Raw genomic sequence first — 25933 nt, 5'->3', positions numbered from 1 at the left:
TGGAGAAAATGTGGCATTGTTCGCCAAGGGGTAAGGTAGGGAAGACTATAGTTTCGTTTCTCGCCACAGAATCTCATCAGTTCCCTTGTTTCTTGTTTGTAGATATTCACCGAAGTTATTTTTCAATGCTTCTTCAACAAAAACTTGTTAACTGTTAACACATTTTTTGTTGATTGCTTATTACACAAAAACATATGTCCGTGCCAGTGTGTGGGATAAAGTTTGCAATGTGGTTTTGTTTTTTTTTTTCAAAATAGTTAAACATAAATAAAATATTTTTTTATGAAATTTATATTTTTATTATAAAGTTTGAACGTTGGTATTAAGTGTGAAACACTACATCATTTAAATGGCCTCCACGCGAACTGTTGCAAGGATTGATTCTTTTGAGGTAATTTTCGCACAATTTCTTTGCATCAATTGACAAGAGCTTTTTTGAGCGATTGTCAAATTGTGCTGGGTCTAACGAGAAAATGGTGTACATGCAATATCGAATGTTAGTTGGTAGAAGAAATGCCCAATGATGCATATCTCTCACGGTATATAACATGGCGATCACGCATTATCTGTGCGTTAGCAAAGCTTAAGTTTTTTCTAGCACAAAGGCCGTTTTTGGACTACCCCCACGACCTTCGTTTTTAGCGAGTGTCTGCCACGTTTGAATTCTTTAAACCAGTTATTCATACTGCAATAGCACAGCTTTTTTTTATCAATATGCACGTCGAAAGTTGTGGAAATTGATTGGACGAAAATGTTCACAAGTAAATTCCATATATTTGCCAAGTGATCCTTTAAAGTCACTGTAAATAACACAACACATGGTCGTATGTATAACTTTCCAGAGTATGTTTAGGCTATAAACAGTCAAACTTTCGAAAAATTTTAAAATGAGCCCGGCAACACGTGATGTGTGGGAATCAAGTAAAGTAATTAATCTGCATTCATATGAGCCTAGAGCTTTGTCTCGTCTGAAACATTCTCATAAAATCGTGTTTAGTTGGTTTTTTTCTAAGGACAGTTCACTAACACAACCCAAACCCAACTCTTAAAGGACGATAAATACTACACCGTTTTCACACGTAATTCGAAGAATTACAATTATAATTCGAAACGTTTCACTTTTAATTTTATGAATTCCGACAGAATTTCGAATTATTTCATTTGTAATTTGAGAATTACAATTGAATTCAAGTTCAAATGAAATAATCAAATTGCAACTGAAATTCTTCGAATGGTGTAGACATTCATTCCATTTTCAGAAATCTGCTTACGCGTCCAGTAGCACTAAGTGCAGAACTTTTTTATTATTAGTAACATTATGAAACTCGGTATATCGACATACCTTAAATAACCAAACAAAAATTCCCCATATTACTGAAGGATTTCAAACAGTTCTAAAGGAAATGCTTTATTAATTTTCCACTGAAAATGTACTTAATTTTTTGTTGTACTTTTCTAGGAATGCCTTTTGAATTTCGTGCTTAATTTAATACAACCGAAAGTCAACATCATTCTATAAAAAAAAAAAAAACAAAAACATTTTATACGTGTGAATCTGAAGGGCTTGGGTGAATTAGTGAATTATGATGACACCTCCTACAGGCGTCAACCACAATTCACATGTTGTGGTATTAAATAAACTGCCATTGTTTGAATTTAAAGTGGTATCTGTGTCTTCACTACTCTATACCATTAAGATAAATGTGTTTGTATGTGGTGAAGTGACAAATATTAACTCGTTTTCCCCTATCTCTGATTGTGAAATTCATTGTCAATGTCAACAGAAGTGTGTCAGGATACTGGTTAAAGCGTTGTATACAATTGACAGTTGTGGATGTCATTTGCAAACAAAAAATACATTTCCGTTCAAGTGTAACGTATACGAACGACATTTCATCAAATGGTGACAGCTAATTATTGTCAACGCCATGTAAAGCTGGCTTTAAAAGTTTTTCTTTATTTAACATTATTTAAATCTCCACCTCACAATTTGCACTTATGTACATATTTCCAATAACACCATGATACTATAGACAATATTGGTATAAATATTGTAACTGTTATGGTCACAAAAAATTTAAAACTTTTTCCATAAAACAATTCATTAAATATATTCATGTACCACAAATTGAAAACACGTTAAAACACGCAAAATCGATTTTATGGTTTAACAAAACCAAAAAAAAAAAATAAAATGTACACATTGGGTATTTTTCTACCAAATATACAAAATTGTATCAGTGAGTGACCAAGGAAAATAAACAAAGAATCAAAAAAATCCGCCATTCGATATTTTGCAAACGTGATATTCGTTAAACTCAATGCTGTCACATACAATTCAACCGACAGGACAACTATTGCGCAAATATTTTGGCATATACATATCGTCACCATAAATGCCCGAAGTCGTATCTCCGAAAAAGTCAAAATTAGTTTTTAGATTGAATCTAATACATAAGACTGAAATACATGCTCTTGCAAAAATTCGAGCTTCTACGTCAAAAAAAAAAAATAACGATCCTATTCAAGAAAAGGCATTTCGGAAAATGGGATAACATTGCAGATTTTGTTGTAATGACGGATCCCAAAACCAAGCGTTTCCGCGGTTTTGGTTTCATTACTTACTCCCATTCGTATATGATTGATATTATGTATCCCATATACTCGTCTTCATAAGATTAATGTTCCATAAAACAGTGTTTCATTTTATAACCTTTTTTTCTTCTCCTGTAAAATTATTATTTTATTAGTTACGACCTTTGGCATTTATGGTGACGATATACACACGTCTATATGGACCAAATACGACTATGTTTTAATATATTAAAATTTATATTTGAATATACATATATTACTCTATTTGTAGTCGATGCTTTTTGTCCAAAATACCATGAATTTAAAATAAGGAATCCTATGAAGAAAATAGGCATGACTTTGGAGTTCCACAGTGCGAGATATATACTAATGACATTATGGGTCATTATTATATGTGTTCTTTTACTATCTGTTGAATTTGAAAACGCAAAATAAACCAATTTGCAGGCATTAAAAATATAATTTTTACATTGAAAGTTAATGCCAAGAAGCTTCCACTTGGAATTCAATCATCAGTTTTAAGTTTAAGTTAACCGGAACGCTATGAATCTGTTCGGTAAATCCACACTATAAAAAAAAGACATGTAATAATGGTCGTATATATTTTATTATAAATCAGATTAATTATATTACACTGTTGAGCAAAGTTTTTGGGGGTGGAAATTCCATTGGCGGATAAAAGCCCAAAAAATAAAAAGTATTAAGAAATTACTTTTTATTTTGTCCCTCTTATAATGCTTTCAAAAATTAGCTTTATATCTCTGTCTGGACTTATTATATCTTTATTTTGAGATTACATGTCTTCAGTCGAATAGAATAAGGAATCTTTCTGTAGAACATTTCATCCTTCCAACTAAGAAGTTGCTTCTATCTCCTTTTCGTCCTTTTTCTTAAAAGTAGAAGTATCAAAGATTATAAGAAATTCAAAAAGTAGTTAAATAAATGTTTACTAAAAATCATAACCACCAATTATTTTACTAGCCGAAAAATACCAATCATTTCACGCGACATGTCCTTGTTAAAATAAGGAGTTTTGTAGTGAGTATTTTTGCTGGGGTGGTTATTAATATTTAAACAAGTAAAAAAGTATCAGTCGGCTTTGCCCACAGAGATATACCCTCAGCCGGTGTATATTGAAAAAATGTTTCCCAAAAAACGTATGTATTTAGGGTGTCTTAAAAATTTTGGGCGTTTGAACCGACAAAAATGTTGATTAGGATTAAAGATCAAAAGTTTTGCAGAGGAGATACTAAAAGGAATAGATCGAAATTGACCATTATGGAAGTGGATCTCCAGCCAATACACATGGTGTCATAGGGATTTTTACACCTTTTGGGCTGTTTTCTCAAGATTTATGGACTTGCCCCTAAAAAAATTTTACCGTCGTAATTGAGGAAGCGAATCCAAATTGCTTCAAAAAAATCAAAGTGATTCGAGAGCAGGTCTTAAAGTAAACTTATTCGTAATTTTGTGTGATAGGTACCCACAGGAGTGGACAAACATAGTCCATATTCGAACATAAACTATGTTTTGACAGGCGGACAGACAGACAGACGGACGGTCATGGCTAAATCAACTCCAAATTGTCTGAAACACATTTCGTCCAAACATACTTGGGGTCTAAAACCATTATTTCGATGAGGCACATTTTGTCCGTATGAAAGTGTATATACCCTCGTTAGCATAAATGCTGAGGGTATAAAAATTATATGAAGTGTGTACCTGTACCTCCTTGCTTAGTAATGAGTAAAGTAAGTAGTTTTGACCTGAACAATTTTTAAGAAATAACTCATTACCTCCTAAGTAAGTAGTTTTTCCCTGAAGAAATTTGAAGGAATGACCCATTATTTTTCAAAATACCGAAAATCGGGAGGGACCTTTCTATGGGGGCTATATAAAAACATGGAATAATACCGGAAAATTTCAGGTGGAAAGTTTTATACCACCAACGGACTATTAAATATCATCCGTTTCGATGGGATATTGATGACACAACCTTCAAAATACCGAAAATCGAGAAGTACGCTTCTTTGGGGGTTATTTGAAGCAACGGGCTTAAACTGATAATTCTCTTCTGCAATATTTTATACACACATGACAGTTCAAATAATAAATTTCAGTCTTATGGCGGTATATTTAGGCCACAACTTTCAAAATACAGTAAATCTGGAGGTACGGTCCTATGGGGGCTATTTGAGGACGTCGAGCTATACCGACAATTTCAGGTGGAAGAGAGGTACGGTCCAATGGTGGCTATTTGAGGACGTCGAGCTATACCGACAATTTCAGGTGGAAAATTTTGCACCCCCAGCTAACACTGAATACCAACGTAACGTTCTATGGGGGCTATATGAAGATATGGACCTATACTGACAAATTTCAGGTACTTACTTACTTAGCTGGCCCATTACAGAACATTTGTTCCATAGACCGAACTAAGAAAAGATTTCCAATTCTCTCTGTTTTTCGCTTCGCTTTCTGGAATACCGCGCCTTTTCATGTCTTCATCCACTTGTATGCTCCATCGAAGCTTAGTCCTGCCGATTCTGCATGCATCGCCATGTAGCATGTATTCATACGCCTATTTAGCGTGTTCATCATCGCTCATTCTTATTATATAGCCTAGCATACGCAATCGCTGCATCGCGATACGTTTAACTATATTATTGTCGTTGTATAGCAGATACAGCTCGTGGTTCATACGAGGTCGATATTCACCGTCAACGCAGATCGGTCCGTAGATCTTTCGAAGAATTTTTTTTCTCAAACACGCCAAGCACTGCCTTATCTGCTTGCGCAAGTACCCAGGCTTCGGAACTATACATCAGCGCGGGTAGTATCAGTGTTTTGTAAAGCGTTATTTTTGTTTGACGAGTTGTGGCTTTGTTTTTAAAGTGCTTACTTAAGCCAAAGTAGCATCTGTTGGCCAATACAAATCTTCTTTTTAGTTCACAACTGATGTCGTTTGTTGTGTTTACGGCGGTGCCAAGGTATACGAAGTCTTTTACTACCTCAAAATTATAGCAACCAACTTCAAGATCTCAATGGACGAATTGCGCGTCGACACCATCAGCTTGGTCTTCTCGCTTTAGCAGATTCTCCTTCGACCTTCATAAAGGTATCGGTTACTTCTTTCACTGATGGTCCCATGATGTCTATAACATCAGCATAAGCAAGTAAGATATGGCTATTGGTGTAGATTGTGCCACTTCTTTTGACGTTTGCCTCTGGTATAACCTTTTCTAGCAGGATGTTAAAAAGATCACACGGAAGGCTGTCTCCTTTCCTGAAACCTCTTTTGGTACAAAACTCTTCGGAGAGGTTCTTTCCTATTTTAACTGAAGATCTTGTGTCAGTTATAGTCATTTTACAAAGCCGAATGAGCTTTGCGGGGATACCAAATTCAGACATAGCTTGGAATACCTTTGAACGTAGCGGGCAGTCGAAGGCTGCTTTATAATCGACAAAAAGGTGGTAGGTGTCGATCTGGGTCTTCTCCAGGATTTGGCGCAGGGTAAATATCAGGTCAATGGTGCAGTTCAAAGGTCTAAAACCGCATTGGTATGTTCCAATTATTTCGTTGACCATGGGCTTTAGTCGTTCGCACAATATCCCTGACACTATCTTGTAGGCGATAGGGAGAAGACTTATGCCCCTATAGTTGGAGCATAAAGTCTTATCTCCTTTCTTATGGACGGGACACAGGATGCTCAGGTTCCAATCGTGGGGTACGCGTTCTTCCTGCTAGATGGAGCTAACTAGCTGATTCATACACCTTATCAGCGTATCGCCTCCGGCTCGGCTGGTAGGCCATCAGCTCCTGCTGCCTTATTATTCTTCAGCCAGTTTATTGCTGTCTTTACCTCATCTTGGCCGGGTGCTATACATTCAATACCATCTTCTGGGATTGGATCTGTGGTATCTTCGTCGACTTCGCTACTATTGGATACCATCAGTTTGGAAAAATGCTCTTTCCATAACCTTAGCACGCTATCTGTATCAGTTACCAGATTACCTTGCTGGTCTCTACAGAAGGATGTGCCAGTTCCAAAGCCATCAATTTGATGTTTCACTCTTTAGTAGAATTTTCGGACTGAATTAGTTTTTATCATCCATTTGAAAATAATTGTGGCCTGTAGAGCGATTTCCTGAAAATTCGCCATTGGCGCCCGTACAAAGTACTTTGGAAATAAGGATCAGTCAGGGGCATGGGTTATCGTTATCCGATCATCATACATTTTTGAAGAAATCGTTTTTTTGGCCACAACAATGAACTGGTAAAGTTTTATCATCGATTGTATGGACCCTTGGTTAACCGAACGCCATAAAATTTCACATATAAGGTTTTTGTTTCAAATAAAAATATTGGAGGTAAGCGTTAAAAAGAAATAATCAAATGGAAAAAACATTTTTTGTAATTTTTTGGGTCGCCCGAATATACATAGAATCACTTTATGAGTCGGTTTATGTATGTCCGTCCGTCAGTTCGCTGCGTACAGGCCGTATTTATAATCCGAATTGGTTCAGATTTAGATGTAGCTCTTATATATTTTCGGCCGATTTCACGCAATTGCTTCTTCACACACCCTATAACCGCCCAATTTTAATGAAATTTGGAATGAGTGACTGTATTCGGTCTAGAAATAAATGTGCCAAAATTATATCGAAATAGGTTCAGATTTTGATATATATTTTTTCGGCCGAATTTGCGTATTTGCTGCACCAAACATGCTATATTTGTCCAAATTCGATCACATTTGGAATGTGTACGGAATTTGATCTAGAAATATATACGCCCAAGTTTCAAGTTTATAGCGGTGTAATGTTTATTTTTACTCCTTAACCTGCATTTATTACATGAAATAACCCATGTAATTCCTTGCAAATTACACATATCATATACCAAGCTTAATGGTTTTTAATATGAAAACGGTGAGACATTTTGACATTTCATAAGCATCAATTGTGCGGTTTTACATTACCACCTTCACCTCATTTCGAACTGAAGGTTTGTGACAGGTTAAGGTTTAGTGTAACAGTGTAAATTATCCTTAACGAAAACGTATGTAACGTTTACGCTTGGTTGGTATTTAGTTTAGAAAATATTATTTTCGTATGGGATCACAACACAGACCTTTACCTTTGCATGTTCGCTCTTAATTAATTTACCGTGCAATACCTTTGTTTTGCAAAGTTTAAGCGTTTGAATGTGAATAATTTAACAATAAATTGTTTTTAAAGTATTTAAAAATTGTTAATGTGTCTGTTGTGTACAAGTCCTTGTTTAAAAACAACACTAAAACACACATCAGTGATTTGGAGTAAATCCTTTTACATGGCACGCAACCAGCCAGAATAAATAAGCTTTTGTTAAGTGCTAAAATTGTTGATGCAACAACATTTTGCTTTAAATAAAAATTGAAAGTGATTTTCCCTTACATCCAACAAGCTTCTGTGGCATTTGGAAGGGAAATGAAAAATGTGAAATGATTAGTTGTGCCAAAAGTCATGATTGCACTATAGGAATGTGCAATCATTCAATGTCATGCTGAGAAGGGAAACTGTTCTCTGCTTAAAATTAAAAAAAAGATTGCAAGTAGCCTCTAGACATGTATAGATGAGTTGTAGAAAATGAGAAATGTTTCAGAAATTGAATTTCTTTAGTTTTCTCTTTTTATCAATTTGACTCCTGTCACAGAAGTTCTGTGAATGCATCATTGAAATATCATTCATGTCCTTTCTACACCCCGACAATTTTCGAATGTAAATTGCCAATATCATTAATAATTTAGAAGCTACAACGAATTTACCTGATATGCTTTAATATGTGTTTTTGTAGCCTTAACATAATAAGAGCGAATTTTTGCCAAAAACGAATCAACCTTCAAAATTTTCAAGGATAGTTTGTATGTTTGTACGAGTACTGTTTATATTTCAAGTATTTCAGCTATTTGACAAAGAGAAGGCACGTAATGGATTTCACGCAAAATAAAACAAAAATAACTACTTTACTTGTTCGAATTTTTGTAGGAAAAAGGCGACTTTTTACAACATCAGAAAAACACGAATACACATATCATTCCGAACATTATGTACCATTCTAAAAAATAAAAATGTACTCTTTAAGGATATGATAAATAGGAAGAATACAATGAAGTCTTTATGAGAGTTTAACAAATAATGATCCTACATTCAAATTTGTTTTTGCAAGAAGCATTTCTACCCAATTTAGTTAAAAATGTTGCCAAGACCTTTAAAATACCTATTTTACAATCACAACGTGAGTCTACAGGGACAATATTTTATAGACAGGATCTAAGCAACTTAATAGTAGATGACATCAGCGAGCCTATATTATAAATCCCACCCTCACATTGGTGATATATACCTCCACCATGTGATGCTGGGTATACTACTATGTCGTTCGGCCTCCATCAAATATTTCGTTGTGTGTGAAATAAATGTGTGTGAAAATAAATTGAAATTTAAATTGAAAACTTAAATTTTAGCAAAGACGCACACCATTAACGGGGTTATTAATAAAGGGAATCTTAAATTAAAATTGTATAACAAACTTGATCAAAAATTTTAATATAAGGTCAAAACTATTAAAATAACCAAAAAGTGTAAATAATATTGAATTAAATTAAGCGATAAACTATTAAAATGCATTTAAAATAAATAACTATAGAATATGAAGAATATTAAATTAAAAAGTATACAAATTATAGACGCCAAACAAACGATAAAAATGCAAAAAATTAAAAAAGTTTTTTTGTGAAAAAATTTTTTTAAAAAATTTGTTCAAATACAGTCGAAATCGCTTATAACGTCGTCGTTTATAAAGTCATATCGCTTATAACGACGAAATCCAAAAGTCCCCAATTTCTGTCCTTTATATTCCACACAAATAAATATCGCTTTTAACGTCATCGCTTATAGCGTCATATCGGTTGTAAAGTCGGATTTTTGTGAAATATTTGAATTTTGCTATGGGTTATAACGTCAAACCATACGAGGAAGAACATTTTTTCTCAATAATTATATGTATTTTTTGTACAGCATGTTCGAAGATGGGGTTAGAAAATTACGACTGTCATGTAGGCGGTCTCAACAGGGCTGCCAGATTTTTTTTATGGAAAATCGTTAAAATGATGATTTTTAAAATAAAAATCGTCAAATCTATTTAACAAAATCGTCGAAAAAATCGTCAAAAATTTAAATGGTAATATTTAGTTATATCTAAATATATTTTTTATTAAAACAAGTAAGCAAAGGCTATAGTCGGACGGGACCGACCATGTAGAAATTAGCTATGTGCAACCGCCTTACCCCTTAGTACTGTTGGCGATATTTCCTGAGTATTCCAGCCATGAAAAACATCTCTACAAGTGGCAACTTAGGACACGGATTGGGCGATAAAAACTAGGTCACATATTAATAACATAATATGAATCCATTAATATCTTTACTGGGATGTTTGTGGAAAAATATATAAATTATACATTTCTAAAAAATATTCGAAAATTGGAAAATTCACATTGATTGGCCCCTCCTGCTACATCTTCAAATTGTCTTTGAATATCAGGTTCCTTTTTGGAATACACCTAAAATAAATAAATATATATACCATGCAATTTGGTATATTTGATAATTGGGAAAATTGCGAGTATATTGAAGATCTGTCGTCCAAAATTGTGCACTTGTATCTAAAATATATTTTTTACCAGTAGAAATAACTAACAATGAATAGAAATTCAAAAATTTTGCATGCAAATTTATAAATTCCAAAATTATTCATATTGGACCGACATAGCCTACATTCGAACATAAACAAAGTTTGGGCAAAATATTACGATGTATAACATTTGGTTCTAATCGGTAGAAACGTTCGAGAGTTATCGTGCGCAACATCCAGCTAGACATTATGAGAGACAGATGAACAGATAGGGCTAAAAAGACTACAAATTGTCTGAAACAAATTTCGTCCAAACATACTTTTGTTATAAAATAGATGGCGAGGCGACCCCATGTTGCAATATTTGTATAAAAAATCCAATTTGACAATTGAACTGAAAATTTCTCTGTCATGATAGAGACAATTTGTAGCATGGGAGAATGTGTCTTTCTGGAACAAAGTCATAAGCTGTATATTAAAATTTTTCACAATTTTCACACAAAAGTTCTGGTCCATTTAACACTCTAAATATTATCTGATCGGCATCTCAAGCTACTTCTTTGTCATATACTCTTACCTTATTTAAAATTTCGCGTTGATCGGACTATTATTGCGACCTACAGAGCCGGTAAAAATTGGATTAAACAATTATGTTTTTGGTCCATTTCACCCGCTAAATATTTCACGATCATCTCCAACAAAATAGGGATCTATTCCGGTCTGAACCCAACCTCCATGCAAAATTTCGTGACGATCGGACCATAATTGCGGCCTGGAGTTTGATTACAATTTATAATGGACAGACGGACGGACGGACACACATCCCAAAATCGCTTTATCTCGTCGAGATATGAAGATTGGTATACCACATTGGGGGTCTCCGACGAATATGTCGTGGTGTTACATGCAACTTATAATACCCTTTCCATATAGTGGTGTCCTTTTAGAACAATTTCAACAATTTTCTCGCAAACAAAAACATTTCTTTAGCTAAAATTATATGAAATGCAATATGTAAAGTATTATTTACATATTAGGAAAGTAATTATTCAGCTAGACTTTGATATTAACAAAATAGACCTCGATGACTGTCAGCTGGTCAGTGTGTACTATGCTTTATGAAAAGAATTTCGATACATTTTGTGAAGATTCACTTGTCTGAAAATACGTTTAACATTTGCTGGCGAATGTGGTAATACCTATTGGTGAATTTTGTAGAAGGCTCTTTCTGTTTAAATAGAGTCAGGAAGATCTCTTTTTAATGCATGTGGTCTAAGAATCTATGTTTAAAAATAACCAACTGCCTGTCATAAATAATGGAACAAATGTCGTGCCCAAAATAGTAAAGATAAGAAAGGGTCTATAATAAAAGATGTATTTTCCATTATCAACGCAACGTGTGTGTGCATGGCTGCATGATGTATTTACCCAGCAAACCAAATGTCGGATGTCCGACATATCGGAACAATTTCGGAAGCAAAATCGTTCAGATTTCGTATCGATTTCTATACGATTTTTCGTTCAGATTTCGTTCCGATTTCGGAGAAAATGTCGGAAGTAAATTTCCCTTAGAATATGCCAATGTTTTTCTTCCGATTTCGTTACGATTTCGGATCGATATGTCGGAAACAAATTTCCCTTCGCACAACAACCACCTTTTGTATATATCTAACAAGCAACATTTTAGTTTGTTGTCGAAAAACAATAAGGTTGGTTATAAAATTCGCATATACATTTTTTAAATATTTTAAATATAAATGCAACTTATAATAGTTCAAGCTAGTGCTGATAGACTCAACATATTCGTACACAAAGTTTGCATTGTTCTACTATAACTACAAAATGATAACAACAGTGGAAATCATTAGATATCTTTGAAATTATAAACTTCCAATAAAAAACATAACAAAGAAAATTTATCAATAAAAAAGAGGCATTAGAGAAAAATTTTTTCCTTCGATAATCATACGAAATTATTCCAAAATCGTTCAGAAATCTTTACGAAAGTTCGGAAGGTACCTCAGATTTTCATACACCATTATTCCGAAATCGTTCAGAAATCTGTACGAAAATTCGGAGGAAAAAATTCGAATTCCGAATTTCCCAAAGATTTTCTTCCGATTTCGTTGCGAATTCTGATCGAAAAAATTGAAATTGAGCAAGGGAAGCGAACGGACGTGTTTTTGTAAGCTCGTAGAAAATTGCAAGTTGTGAAGGATTTACGCGTATCTAAGCCTCAAACAAGTGCAAGATATACTAAGAATTGCAGCTTTTGTGATTTCATTATAATCTGCATGTTTTTTAAAAGCTATAAAGTGTTTTTACAAAAATAATAAAATATCGAAACAACTTGGTGCATAACAAAAATAGAGAACACAGAGAAAATACAATTTAGTGAGAGTGAAATGAGCGAAATTACAGTGTATAAACGTCAAATGCAAAACAAAATAAACTAGTCGTGTTAAAGGAGAACATTTTCGAAAATGTTGAAATAATGTTAAAAAGCTTTTCTTTTCTCAATAATCCCTGAAAATATGCTATAAAATAATATACACAATTTTTAAATTTGAAATTTATTTTTGCTCCTAAAAATATGCAATTAATTCATACACATATACATAACTAAAAATCAAAAATAACGTTGCCAGCTAAACACATACTTAAACGGAAAAATACTTTTGAATTGAATATCACTTGGGAAATTACGTTTAATCAGTTATTAATTAATAAAAAAAAAAATGCCTCAAACCACTGGACGCCGTAGTTTGCGATCAAAAAAAATTTTTTGTGGTCAGTGCAAATTGGAGATTAAAGATGGAAAAGAAGCCTATATTGAGTGCGATAAATGTTCTAAATTGTACCATATTATTTGCACTAAGTTGGATAAAAAACAATACCAGCATTTGATAGATAATGAAGATGATGAATATTTGTGCCATTTTTGTAATGATAATAGTGAACCTGACATTCAAGAACAACTAAAGCGAATGGAAGGAAAAATTAATAATAAAATTGATCGTCTCACTGATTCCGTGGATTTTATGTCATCTAAATTTGATGAAATTATGAACAGTATAAATAATAATGCCAAAAGAATCGATAACGTTGAAAAGGAAAATACAAAACTTAAATCTGAAATAAAAACCCTAAAGGAATCGATTAAAATTCTAAATGATCAACGTGTCAAAAACGATTGCGTTATAAATGGTATTGTTAACAATGAAAATAAAAGTGCGATTGAAACTGTTATTGCCCTATCAGAAACTGTTGGTGTTAAAATTAATGAGGAACAAATTGATGATGCCTATTTTATAAAAAAGAAAAACATGAACAGCAACACGCAGTCATTAATTGTGAAATTTGGATCCAAATCAACAAAGAATATGTTAATGGACTCTAAAAAGAAATTAAAAGAAAATGACAATACTAAATCGGTATATGTAAATGACTTTTTAAGTAAAGAAACATTAGAAATATTCAACTACGCAAAAACATTGAAAACAATTGGGTATAGCTATATATACACAAACGGAAATAAAATATATGCCAAGAGAAGTGCTATAAATAAGCCAAAGTTAATCCGTAAAAAGGAAGACGTAGATGAGATTTTGCTGCAAGCTACAACAACTAACATCCATGGAAGAAGATCCATGAGAGTCGTGCCGCTACCAGAAGATACAGATGAGGACCTGAATGATGCACAAGCTGATTTTGTATCCCCTGATATTGAGCGTAACTGAATTTCGAACTTATTTATTTTAATTCATTTATTAATAAATTTTTAATATAATGTCTACTCAAAAAAACTATTTTCACAACATTGATTCTTTTAATGAAACTATTTCAATTAATAATGAATTTGATTTTAATATAATGTCTGTAAACACCAGAAGTATTTCTTCTATCAATAAATTCAATAACTTCAAATCAATAGTGTCACAGTTTCCAAATCTGCCAAGCATAATAGCTGTCCAAGAAACGTGGTTCCAAAAAAATCTAACGCAGCTTTATGACATCCCTGGGTACAATGTAGTACACGCTTGTCGTAATGATGGATATGGAGGTACATCGTTATATGTGAGAGATAACTTAGTATTTACTGTTAAACTCTGCGAGAGTATAAACTTCATTGAAGCAATTCAAATTTATATTGATGGCCTTTTGATAAATGGAATCCCGCTGAAATTTACTACATTTTATCGCTCCCCTAAATGTAGTTCTGAGTTATTTCTGTTGTATTTGGAGAATAAGATATGTGGTCCATGTCAAACTGCATCTATAGTTGTTGGAGATTCTAACATCAATCACCTGAACCCCAGTAGTTCGTCGGACTTGTTTTCACTTCTTTCCAGTGTTGACTATAAATCGTGCCATACATTAATTTCTCGTCCAAATAGCAAGACATGTATTGACCATGTCTATAGTAATATGGCAAACAGATTGTGCATAAATTCAATTGAATGCTCACTTACTGATCACAATATTATTTGGTGTAAAATGAAAACATTAAGCTCTAATAGATACGATAAAGGTAGAACCGTCAGGCGCTATAATTACAATAATATAAATTTGGCAATTCAGAATAATTTTGCAAACTACAGCCATTCTGGCAACCCATCAACTGATATTGAATATATTTCGTCTACATTTACAAAAATTATAAAAGACAATACAATCGTTGAGGAAGTAAAAGAATCTGCAAAGATGAAGCTAACCCCTTGGGCTAATGAAGACTTACAATCACTACGGAAATATAAAGAAAAATTGCTGGCGAGAAGAAGGAAACATGGGAAGGATAGAAATACTGAGTTTATTTTGAAACATATCAGCAGGATAATAAAAATTGCCAACAAAATAAGTATGAATTCGTACATTAAGAGAAATATTGAACATTTAAGTCAAAACCCACGAAAAAGTTGGGATTTTATTAATGAGTGCTTGGGGAGGAAAAGCAAACCCAGTATTCAATTGAGGGATGATGCGAACGAACTAATAGATGATGACATGATAAAATGTGATATGTTTAATGAATATTTTTTAAATATACCAAAAATATTAAAAGAAAATATTGTCTACAGAGATGACGATAACATCAATAAATTAAATAGCTTGAGACGATGTGTGTCAACATTTTCTTTTAGCACTGTAAGCACTGCGGATGTCGATGAGCTGATTAGTAATATAGATACTAACAAGAGTCCAGGACATGATGAAGTATCTGGCAAAATATTATTGGCGTCGAAAAGCTGCTTATCCGAACATCTCACGGCAATATTTAATACAATGATCACTATGGCCTCATACCCAGAAGTACTCAAAATTGCAAAGATAGTTCCAATACCGAAGGTGCAAAATGCAAGCAAAACTAATGATTATAGACCTATTGCTTTATTGTCATTATTTGACAAAATATATGAAAAGTTGTTATACAAACAACTGTCAAAATTTCTAGATCAAACAGAACAAATATATACGATGCAGTTTGGTTTCAAGAAGGGCAGCGGTACACAAGAAGCAATTGTTAATGTAATCAATATAATTTGCGATGGTCTCGATTCGGGTTTTGGTGGAGTTGGTGCTGCCTTTTATGATTTTTCAAAGGCCTTTGATTTGGTAGACCATAATATATTGATTTCAAAGTTGCCATTTTACGGAATTCGTGATCAAGGATTAAAACTTATAGAAAGCTACATAACAAACCGTAAACAATTTGTTGAAATCAACGGAATGAAAGGATTTGTTGGAATTGTGGAACATGGAGTGCCACAGGGAAGCGTGTTGGGACCGCTGCTGTTTAAATTGTATCTTAATGACATAGCTAACTTAGAACTATACGGAAAATTAGTTATGTTTGCTGATGATGTCGTACTTCTATATCCATATCATCATAATATTATCTTAAAAGGACAAATGGAGCATGATGCTAGAATCATTATGGAATTTTGTAGAGTAAATAAGCTTGTAATAAACTCGAAGAAAACACAACTTATTCGTTTTCGACCTAGATGTCCTCAAAATGATGCAGCATTTTATATTGAAATTGGAAATACTAAGATTGATGAATGTCAATCATTGAAATATTTGGGAATTCATATGCAAAACAATCTAGCATGGAATGTTCATATAGATGAGCTGAAAAAGAAAGTTGCACCTGCTATTGGCATTCTTCACAAATTTAGAAATACTTTTAGTACTGATACGAAACTCTTGTTGTACAATGCCTTAATTCAAAGTCATTTTAATTATATGGCAATGATATACGCCTACAAAAATACTGTTTGTTTGAAATCGTTACAAAGAACGCAAAACAAAGCTCTTAAAACAGTCTTTAATTTGCCTCGATTATATTCTACAATTGAGTTATATAGAAATAATTCTCACAATATATTACCAGTGTATGGAATCTATAAATTTCAATTATTGACGTTCATATACAAAAGCATTCATAACCTTGGACCACGTTCAATACAGTTTAATATCAACCAAAATGATGTTATTACAAGGAACAATTCAAATTTAACAGTAAAAAGATGTCGCCTGGAATTAACTAAACAGCGAATTGAACACAATGGTTGTATAGAATTCAATAATACTCCCAATTTCTTGAAGTCTCTTACCAGAATTTCAACGTTTAAAAGAGAAATTAAAAGATTTTTGTTAACAAATATTGAAATACTTCTGGTGTAAATAAAAAAAAAAAAAACATCCAAAACTAAAGTCTTTATGTATATCTTTCATAAATTTTTCATAAAAACAACTCCTTAATGAAATTCATACACGTTCTTTTGAACTAATTAGAATAGATACGCCCCAACAAGGCCTCTATGGCGCTGGGGCTATATATATAAATGTAAATTATAAAAAAAAAGAATGAAATAATCAATAAAAAAAAAAAAAAAAAAAAAAAAAAAAAAATCGATCCGATTTCGCTCCGACATTTCGTTCCGAAATTATGTCTACCACTTCATACAACTTTCGTGAAGATATCGTTACGATTTCGGATCAGATATCGGCCGTAACGTCCGAATTTTGTTCCGATTTCGTTACGATATCGGTACGATTTGTTTGCTGGGTATAGACACAGCGTGCATTTCTAATGTGCGTGTAAACAAAATGTATGTGTATGTGAGTTATTGTTAGATTGTAAGATTTAGGTTTAAATATTTCGTAGTAAATAAAGAGTCTCTCTAAAACCATCAAACAGACAACATCAGCCCGCGTGTTTTCTTTTCTTGTGTTTTTCCCTTAAGGTTTCTTGGTACATTTTTGTGATGCGGCGCATCACCTATCATTATTTTCTTTAAAAAATATGTTATTATAGGAAAAACATATGAACCATCAAAACGTTTCAAATCGTATATTAAAATGCCTCATAAATACGTTTCATTATTCTCAAAATCCAAAAGCTTTAGTTCACGAAATTCTGAATCCAATTGTTGCTTTTCGTTCTTGTTGACAAAATGTGAAAGTTCGTTAAGGACGTCAAAAATCAATAAAACTATTTTCAAAATCAAATCTATTAAACTTTTAAAATTTCTGTACAAAGCTCAATTTAACACAGTTTATTGCCGAGAACAGAATGTACTATTGTTGAAATTTTGACCTTTTGTTCCTTTATAAATTTACCAAAAAATAGGAGATTGTTGCAGGTTCTGGAGCAGTGCAATTATATATTTTGCTTGTTTCCATTGAATTAAGTTTGGTTCTAGTTAAAAATTCCTTTGCATATGCACCCAAACATATCGTCACCATTAATGAAATCTGATACATAAAGCTAAAATACATGTTCTGGCAATATTTCAAGCTTCTACATTCAAAAATAGGGATTATTGTGATTATTGTTGTACAATTAATTTTTGAAATCAACTAAGTTTTTACAAATTCATAAATTTAAAACATTTTTTATGACTGCACTAGCAAAATATCCAAAAATCGTAATTTCTTGTTAAAAATCGTCAAATTGTCATTTATCAATTTTTTACCAAAAAAATCGTCAAAATGACGATAAATCGTCAAATGTGGCAGCCGTGGCCGTCAAGTCAATTAAGCTTGACTTTTTACCACCCAATGATACATCTGTTTTACAACTCATATACCAATGAGTAATAAAATCATTAAAATCACATTACTGGGATCGACAGATACCCACTGTCCTGGCAAAAATATAAAAGAATGAAAGTACGAAATTAAATGTGTTGGATGCAGTGTTCTTATTAGATAAACCCTGGAAAAATTTAGCGTCTTCTGTCATTGCTAAATGTTTTCATTATGCGGGAATAATAGTCTTTTGAACGATTTTGAAGGCATTTGTCTCCATTCTCATTTCTCCCAACACGTAGAAGATATTGATTAATTAGTTGCCTTCAATGCCATGTATAATGACGACATAATTTTGGTAGTTTTAGATGAAGGCAATTCTAGCGAAGAAATTGAGGATACTACGGAACCAGAATTTCAGTTACCGCCAGAGTCAGAGGCATGCCTAGCAGTATAAACTTTTTAAAAATGTATTTATTCAGAAGATGTTACAACAAAGAATGAGTTAAATTTAAACTTTGAATTACTAAAAAAGCTAAAACTAAAATAGTAAAATAGTAGGCTATTATAAATAAAACCAAATCCTATATTAACGTAATATGTCTTCTGGAGAATGAAATCAATATCTTTAGTTTTTATTTTTTTATTTTTAAGTCTTTTATACGTATTTATGTATATAGAATGAGCAAGTACAAAACTTGAACTGAATTTATATATTACTTAATAAAACAACGTATTTATACCCAAAAGTCACTATACATAATATAATTTGGCGAGCGTGGGGTGAGTCATCGAAAGCCAGCCAAATCTTATGAAAGTTGTTCATGGAAGAAGCATTTCGAAGCTAATGGTCGCCTGTTTCTTCGGCTAAACTGACCATGTGGCTACTAACGGCTTGAGGAACGTAGGACGATTAATTCTGTGTGGTACACTACAATTTGTTTGTCTGAAGTCTACTGAGAAATCCGACAAAGGAAAACGAATCATTCTGTACCATAACAATGCAAGCTCTCGCTCATCAATTCAAACCAGCGCTTTTTTAGTCGGACAAAATGTGGAGTTGTTGGGAAATCCACCGTACAGCCCTGACTTGAAACCCAATGACTTCATTTGATTCTCGCACATCAAGGCAAGAAAAAAGGCGTGGGTCAACGATTTTCGTCGCCCGAAAATGTTGTTGATGCATTTAACGAGTAACAAAGTATCAGTCGGCTTTGCAAACAAACCCTCAGCCTATGTGAATTGAAACTTTCATCTACGGACAGATCGAATGTATTCAGGGTCTTTTCAGAATTTTGTGGCCCCTTTTGAACATTTCCAAAGGATCTTCGGACAGATCCTTAACTGAAGTTAAACAGAAATGTTGAACTTTGCAGGGGAGGTACCTTAAGGGGAGGACCAATATAGGCCATTTTAAAAGTTAAACTAAATTTATACAAAATATTAGAAGATTCAAAGTTTGGACCAAATTGGTTACCCCGTTCAAGAATTGCCATTTTAGTGACATTTTTTTAAATTTTGGGGGAAGTACTGGAAGTTGAATTGGTTGACCAGTTCGAGTTCTATAGTGCGCTCCAGCCACTACACATGGTGCCATAGGGATTTTTACAACTTTCGGGCTATTTTCTCAGGAAGTATTTACTTGCCCCTGAAAAAAGGGGGTCAGTGAAGGGGGTCAGTGAATGCAAGTTGCTTCAACAAAAATCAAAGTGATTCGAGAGCAGGTCTTAAAGTGAAATTATCCGAAATTTTGTGTGGGAGGTACCCGAATTAGTGGACTAATATAGTCAATATTCGAACCTGTTCTATACCTGGTAGCTATATTAGGATGTGTAAAGTATGGAGCAAATCGGTAACTCCCTTTAAGAGTTATCGTGCGCACAATCTTTCCGAACATTTTTGAACTTTTGTGGGGGAGGTACCTGAAGGAGTGGACCGATATGGCTTATCTTCGAACTTAAACTAAGTTTGGACAAAATATTACGAAGGCCAAATTTTGTACCGAATCGGCTGATCCGTTCGAGAGTTATCTTGCGCTCCAAAAACTCCTAACCGTGTCATAAGGGTTTTTTGTAACTTTCAATGAATTTTGGCAGGAAGTATGGGTTTACCCCTGATCAAACTTGTACCGTCGTATGGGGACAGTGAATACAAGTTGTTACAACAAAAATAAAAGCGATTCGAGAGCTGGTCCTAAACTGAACTTTTCCGAAATTTTGTGTGGGAGGTACCCGTAGTAGTGGACCGATCGAGTCCATATTGGAACCTTATCTAAGTCTGGTAAAAATTTCAGGATGTGCAAAGTATGGACTAAATCGGTTACTCCCTTCAAGGGTTATCGTGCGCACAAATGTTACTAACATTTTCTAACTTTCGTGGGGGAGATACCCGAAGGAGAGGTCCGATCCGATATGGCCAATCTTCGAACTTAAACTAAGTTCAAGCAAAATATTACGATACCCAAAATTTGGCATTGGTTCTTATTAACTACTTTAAATTTATCTGCATACTATTAAATTTTCTGGCATACATCATAAACTGAGCTTTCCCCCTTAAAAGAGAATGTCAGAAAATAATTGCACTGGAAAATAACAATCATAAATTTCTCCATGAAATAAAGAGAAATACACATAGAATGGATAAAATATGCTGATGTTTTCACTTGCCATATTTGCACTTTTTTTGGTTTATAAAGAAACGACAACAACACACATGTGGCATAAAACAAGAAACATGTCCCCGGAATAATTTTCACACTAGAACAAGCAATTTTGTATTATTTTCTTTGCGAATTATAATATACTATGTATGTACTCTATCTACACTGGTGTAGTGACTCCTTTGTAGTCATACATGCATACATAGGAATTGTTATATATAGGAAAAAAATAAATATTCCTCAAGGATTATTGCAAAATGTTTAAGATAAAAATAATGTGAGTAGAAGATTTAAGTAAAAAAGAAGTGTTGGCTATCTTATGTTACTGTAAAAAAAGTTCCATCATTTCTAAGCCTAACAAGGTGAACAGTGTCATTTAGCTGCTGCTACCTTATTTTGTTCATACATACGTTCATACATACATATGTATATTTCCTACTTTTAAAAGTGGCATGTTAATCCGGCTTAAATAAATCCTTTAAAAAACAAATTGTGTGTGTGTTTATTGCTACACCAATTCACATAATGGTGTTAAGTTAAAAGGATTTCAGAAATCTCCACAAAAACAAAACAAAGAAAATAAACAACAAGAAAAATGTGGAAAATCAACTAACGAAAAAAATAAATAACTTTTTAAATTTTCTTTATATTCTTTCTATTTTTGGTTAATATTTTATAAAGAAATATAAAACACTGCTAAACAATTTAGAATCCATTATACCGCATTAGACAACATTTTATAAGAAACTTTATTTTGACCTTTTTCAATGGGATTAATTGTTAAAACTTTTCTTTTTGTTTTCTCGTTACAGGCTCACATTCATAACTTAAAGAATAAGTTGTTGTCAGTTTTTAAATAAACGCACACACTCGCCCGCACACAATAATGCCATCAAATGGAAATAAACCACAAATAAAAAGCAATATTTTAACAAAATTTACAAAAGTTTATTTGAAATATTTCAAGTGTGAAATAACTTCTTGAAGCACAAGAATAAAAAAAAAACCTTTACAGTACCACAACCTCATACAAACACTTAAAATAGAATATAAAAAATACCAAGAAAATAAAAACAAAACATTTATACACCAACTTGTTCAAAACAAATTAAAAAGCAATAAACCAAATAACTTAAATAGACAACCTGACGACTCCCAAAGGAAAACCTCAAGATGTCGTTGACCATAAAGGTGATACAATTTCAAGTGCCCAAGGCAAAATCAAATCTTATAGCACGAGTGGAATTTCGAGGTAAGTAAAATATGATTGAAAGTATATGTATACATATTATTATTATTTTTTTTTTAATTTTACCCAAAAAAGGTCAAATTGTTGTTGTTTAGACATTTACGAGTACAACAAAAATTTCTCCACTAAAGTTGTCCTTACAACAAAAACAAAATAATTCATAAATATATGTATGTACATATACACATACATATATGCGTATATACATATATAGGTCCATAGATCTTTCGAAAAATTTTTCTCTCAAACACACCAAACACTGCCTTGTCTGCTTGCGCAAATACCCAGGCTTCGGAACCATACACCAGCGCGGGTAGTATCGGTGTTTTGTAAAGCGTTATTTTTGTTTGACAAGATGTGTCTTTGTTTATAAACTGCTTACTTAAGCAAAAGTGACATCTGTTGTTGCTGTGTCTAGGGCGGTGCCGAGGTAGACGAAGTCTTTTACTACCTCAAAATTATAGGCCTTCCCGCCGTTTAGCAGACTCTCCTTCGACCTTCATAAAGGTATCAGTTACTTCTTTTACGGACCGTCCCATGATGTCTATATCATCAGTAGACAGCGGAATTTTATGCAACCCCTATTTTTGGTCCGATTCATGTCAAATATTGGGATTAGACATATTTTTGGCTCCTGATTAAATTGCAATCGAAACATATGACATATGCAAAATGCATATTTTTTGCATATGCAAAATTTATTCATTTTACATATTTTCTTATGCAACAAATATTTCAATAATAGGTACTAAAATGTTTGTATTTTAAATTTGTCTGTTTAAAATTCTTTTCAGACAAGTCAATAAAATAGAGAAATGTATATATACAGCCTAAACCTTCAAAATACCAAAAATCGGGAGGTATCGTTCTATGGGTGCTATATGAAGGTCTGAACCTAAACCGAAATTTTATGTAGAAAGTTGTTTACCACCAAGGAAGACTTAATACCAAATTTCACCCATTTCGGAGGGATATTGAGGCCACAATCTTCTAAATACCAGAAATCCGGAGGTACCGTTCTCTGCGGCTATATAAAGACGTGGACCTATACCGACAAGGTGGAAAGTTTTATACCTCCAAGGAAGACTTAATAGCAAATTTCAGACATTTCGGAGGAATATTGATGCCAAAACCTTCAAAATACCAGAAATCGGGAGATTCCGTTCTATGGGGGCTATATGAAGACGTGGACCTATACCAACAAATTTCAGGTGGAAAGTTTTATACCCCCAAGTAAGACTTAATACCAAATTTCACCCATTTCGGAGGGATATTGAGGCCACAATCTTCTAAATACCAGAAATCCGGAGGTACCGTTCTCTGCGGCTATATAAAGACGTGGACCTATACCGACAAATTTCAGGTGGAAAGTTTTATATCTGCAAGGAAGACTTAGTACCAAATTTCAGCCATTTGGGAGGAATATTGATGCCAAAACCTTCAAAATACCAGAAATCGGGAGATTCCGTTCTATGGGGGCTATATGAAGACGTGAACCTATACCGAAAAATTTCAGGTGGGAAGTTTTATACGCCTAACGAAGTCTAAATACCAAATTTCAGTCATTTCGGTGGGATATTGAGGCTACAACTTTTAAAATACCGAAAATGGGGAGGTACCGTTCTATGGGGTCTATATGAACACGTGGACCTATACCGACAAATTTCAGGTGGAAAGCTTTATACCCCGCATGAAGACTAAATGACAAATTTCAGTCATTTCGGTGGGATATTAAGGCTACAACTTTAAAATACAGACAATTGGGAGGTACCTTTCTATGGGGGCTATACGAAGACGTGGACATATACCGACAATTTTCAGGTGGAAAGTTTTATACCCACAACGAAGACAAAATACCAAATTTCAGTCATTTCAGTGGGATATTGAGGCTACAACTTTCAAAATACCGAAAATCGAGAGGTACCGTTCTATGGGGGCTATGTGAATACGTGGACCTATACCGACAAATTTCAGGTGGAAAGCTTTATACCCCGCATGAAGACTAAATGACAAATTTCAGTCATTTCGGTGGGATATTGAGGCAATAACTTTAAAATACCGGAAATCGGGAGGTATCGTTCTATGGGGGCTATATGAAGACGTGAACCTATACCGAAAATTTTCAGGTGGAAAGTTGTATACTCCCAACGAAGACTTTATACAAAATGTCAGCCATTTAAGTGTGATACCTTTCTGTGGGTGCTATATATGGTCTATATGACGTGGACCCACCCATGAGGACAAATTTCAGGTGTAAAGTTTCATACCCCTAACGAAGACTTAATACCACATTTCAGCCATTTCGGTGGGCTTTTTAGACCACAAATCCTTGTAAATATTTTTGCATATTGTTTTGCATATGCTCATTTAATGCAAATATGTAAAAATATGTCAAAATATGCACGATATGCAAAAATTTCAGTAGTTTTGGAAAACTAATGCATACAAAAGAGTGGGCGTGGTCATCAGTTTTCAAGATATAACATTTTTAAAAAAGTGCGTGATTCGTCAGTTTGGCATATACATATAGCGTTTAAAAAATGGCGTGGAGAAGAAACCCCACCTGCTAAGAAATGCATAAAATATACATAACAACGGCAAATATTGAGCTTTTGCTCCAAATTTGAAGGAAATCGGTGCAGTAGCATTGGAGATATAACATATTAAAAAACAGGCGTGGGCTCAAAAAAGTACCTAGATTGTAGATTAATCTGTAAAGTTTTAAACCGATACATGCATATTTTTGTGCAAATATAGCGTTTTTTCAAATCCGCCCCCTCTGGAATTCAAAAAAATATGTAGCCTCTTTTCGATGGCATCCCTGTACATTCCCTGACAATCTCAGGAAAATCGGTTTAGTAGTTTTTTATTCATAAAAATACGGCGTGTTTTAAATATAACAAAGGGAAGTACCCCGCCCCTTCGAAATTCAAGAAAATATGCAGCTTTTTTTCACCGGGTGCCACCCCTGTACATTCCCTGAAAATTTCAGGAACATCGGTTAAGTAGTTTTGTAGACGTAACGTATTTTAAAAAGTGGGTGTGATCTCGTCTTTGGTTCCTAAAAAAGTAAGGTCTTAGATACAACCATAATTGTCTCGCAAATTAATTGCCAAACCGATACATTCGTAATTATTGTAAATATAGAATTTTTAAAGAAATAGGGTATAGGGGAATTACCCCGCCCCTTCGAAACTAAATTTGTAGCCTGTTTTCACCGGGGGCCATCCCCATACACTTCCTGAGAATTTCAGGAAAATCGGTTCAGTAGATTTTGTAGAAAATATTAAAATGAAAATTTAAAAAGTGGGTGTAAAAGTGGGCGTGGTCAAATTTTCTTTGCCTAAAAACCTAAGTTGGATTATGACGAACATTTCCAAATAATAATTATCCAAATCGGTCCAGCCGTTCTCAACTGATGCCATTACCAACGAACGACATTTGATTTTTATGTATAAAGATATGGCATATTCAAAGAAATAGGGTACAGGGAAAGTAGCCCGCTACTTCCGAAATTCAACAAAGAATTATCTAAATCGGTCCAGCCGTTCTCAACTGATACCAAAATTTTACCAGTTCAATTCTGTGGCTAAACATGTAATCCTACAACAAATTTTGAGAATCGGGTCAGATTTTAATATTAGTTATATATAGGGCTCATGGAAACTTTGAGGCCTCAGCGGCAGGTGTTAACATATTCTGATTGACTCAAACT

General features: G+C 33.7%; 1 protein-coding gene across 13 annotated transcripts in view; it reads left to right on the top strand.

Annotated features, from left to right (window-relative positions):
* LOC141398615 (otoferlin-like) overlaps positions 1-25933 on the top strand; it is a 454472-nt gene that overhangs the window by 111085 nt on the left and 317454 nt on the right. For 11 of the 13 annotated variants that reach the window (XM_073976043.1, XM_073976050.1, XM_073976038.1 and 8 more), the window contains exon 3: positions 21782-22221. In XM_073976043.1, coding sequence (XP_073832144.1) covers positions 22143-22221 — 79 coding nt within the window. In that variant the 5' untranslated portion in view covers positions 21782-22142. The remainder of the gene's footprint in view (positions 1-21781; positions 22222-25933) is intronic. The other 2 variants (XM_073976046.1, XM_073976049.1) reach the window with 1 other exon arrangement.

This window comes from Musca autumnalis, unplaced genomic scaffold (genome assembly GCF_047663935.1).
Source record: "Musca autumnalis isolate F117 unplaced genomic scaffold, ASM4766393v1 scaffold_3, whole genome shotgun sequence".
In the NCBI taxonomy this organism is placed as follows: domain Eukaryota; kingdom Metazoa; phylum Arthropoda; class Insecta; order Diptera; family Muscidae; genus Musca; species Musca autumnalis.
Note: the sequence above shows the minus strand (reverse complement) of the source record. Positions and strands in the feature narration are given on the sequence as shown.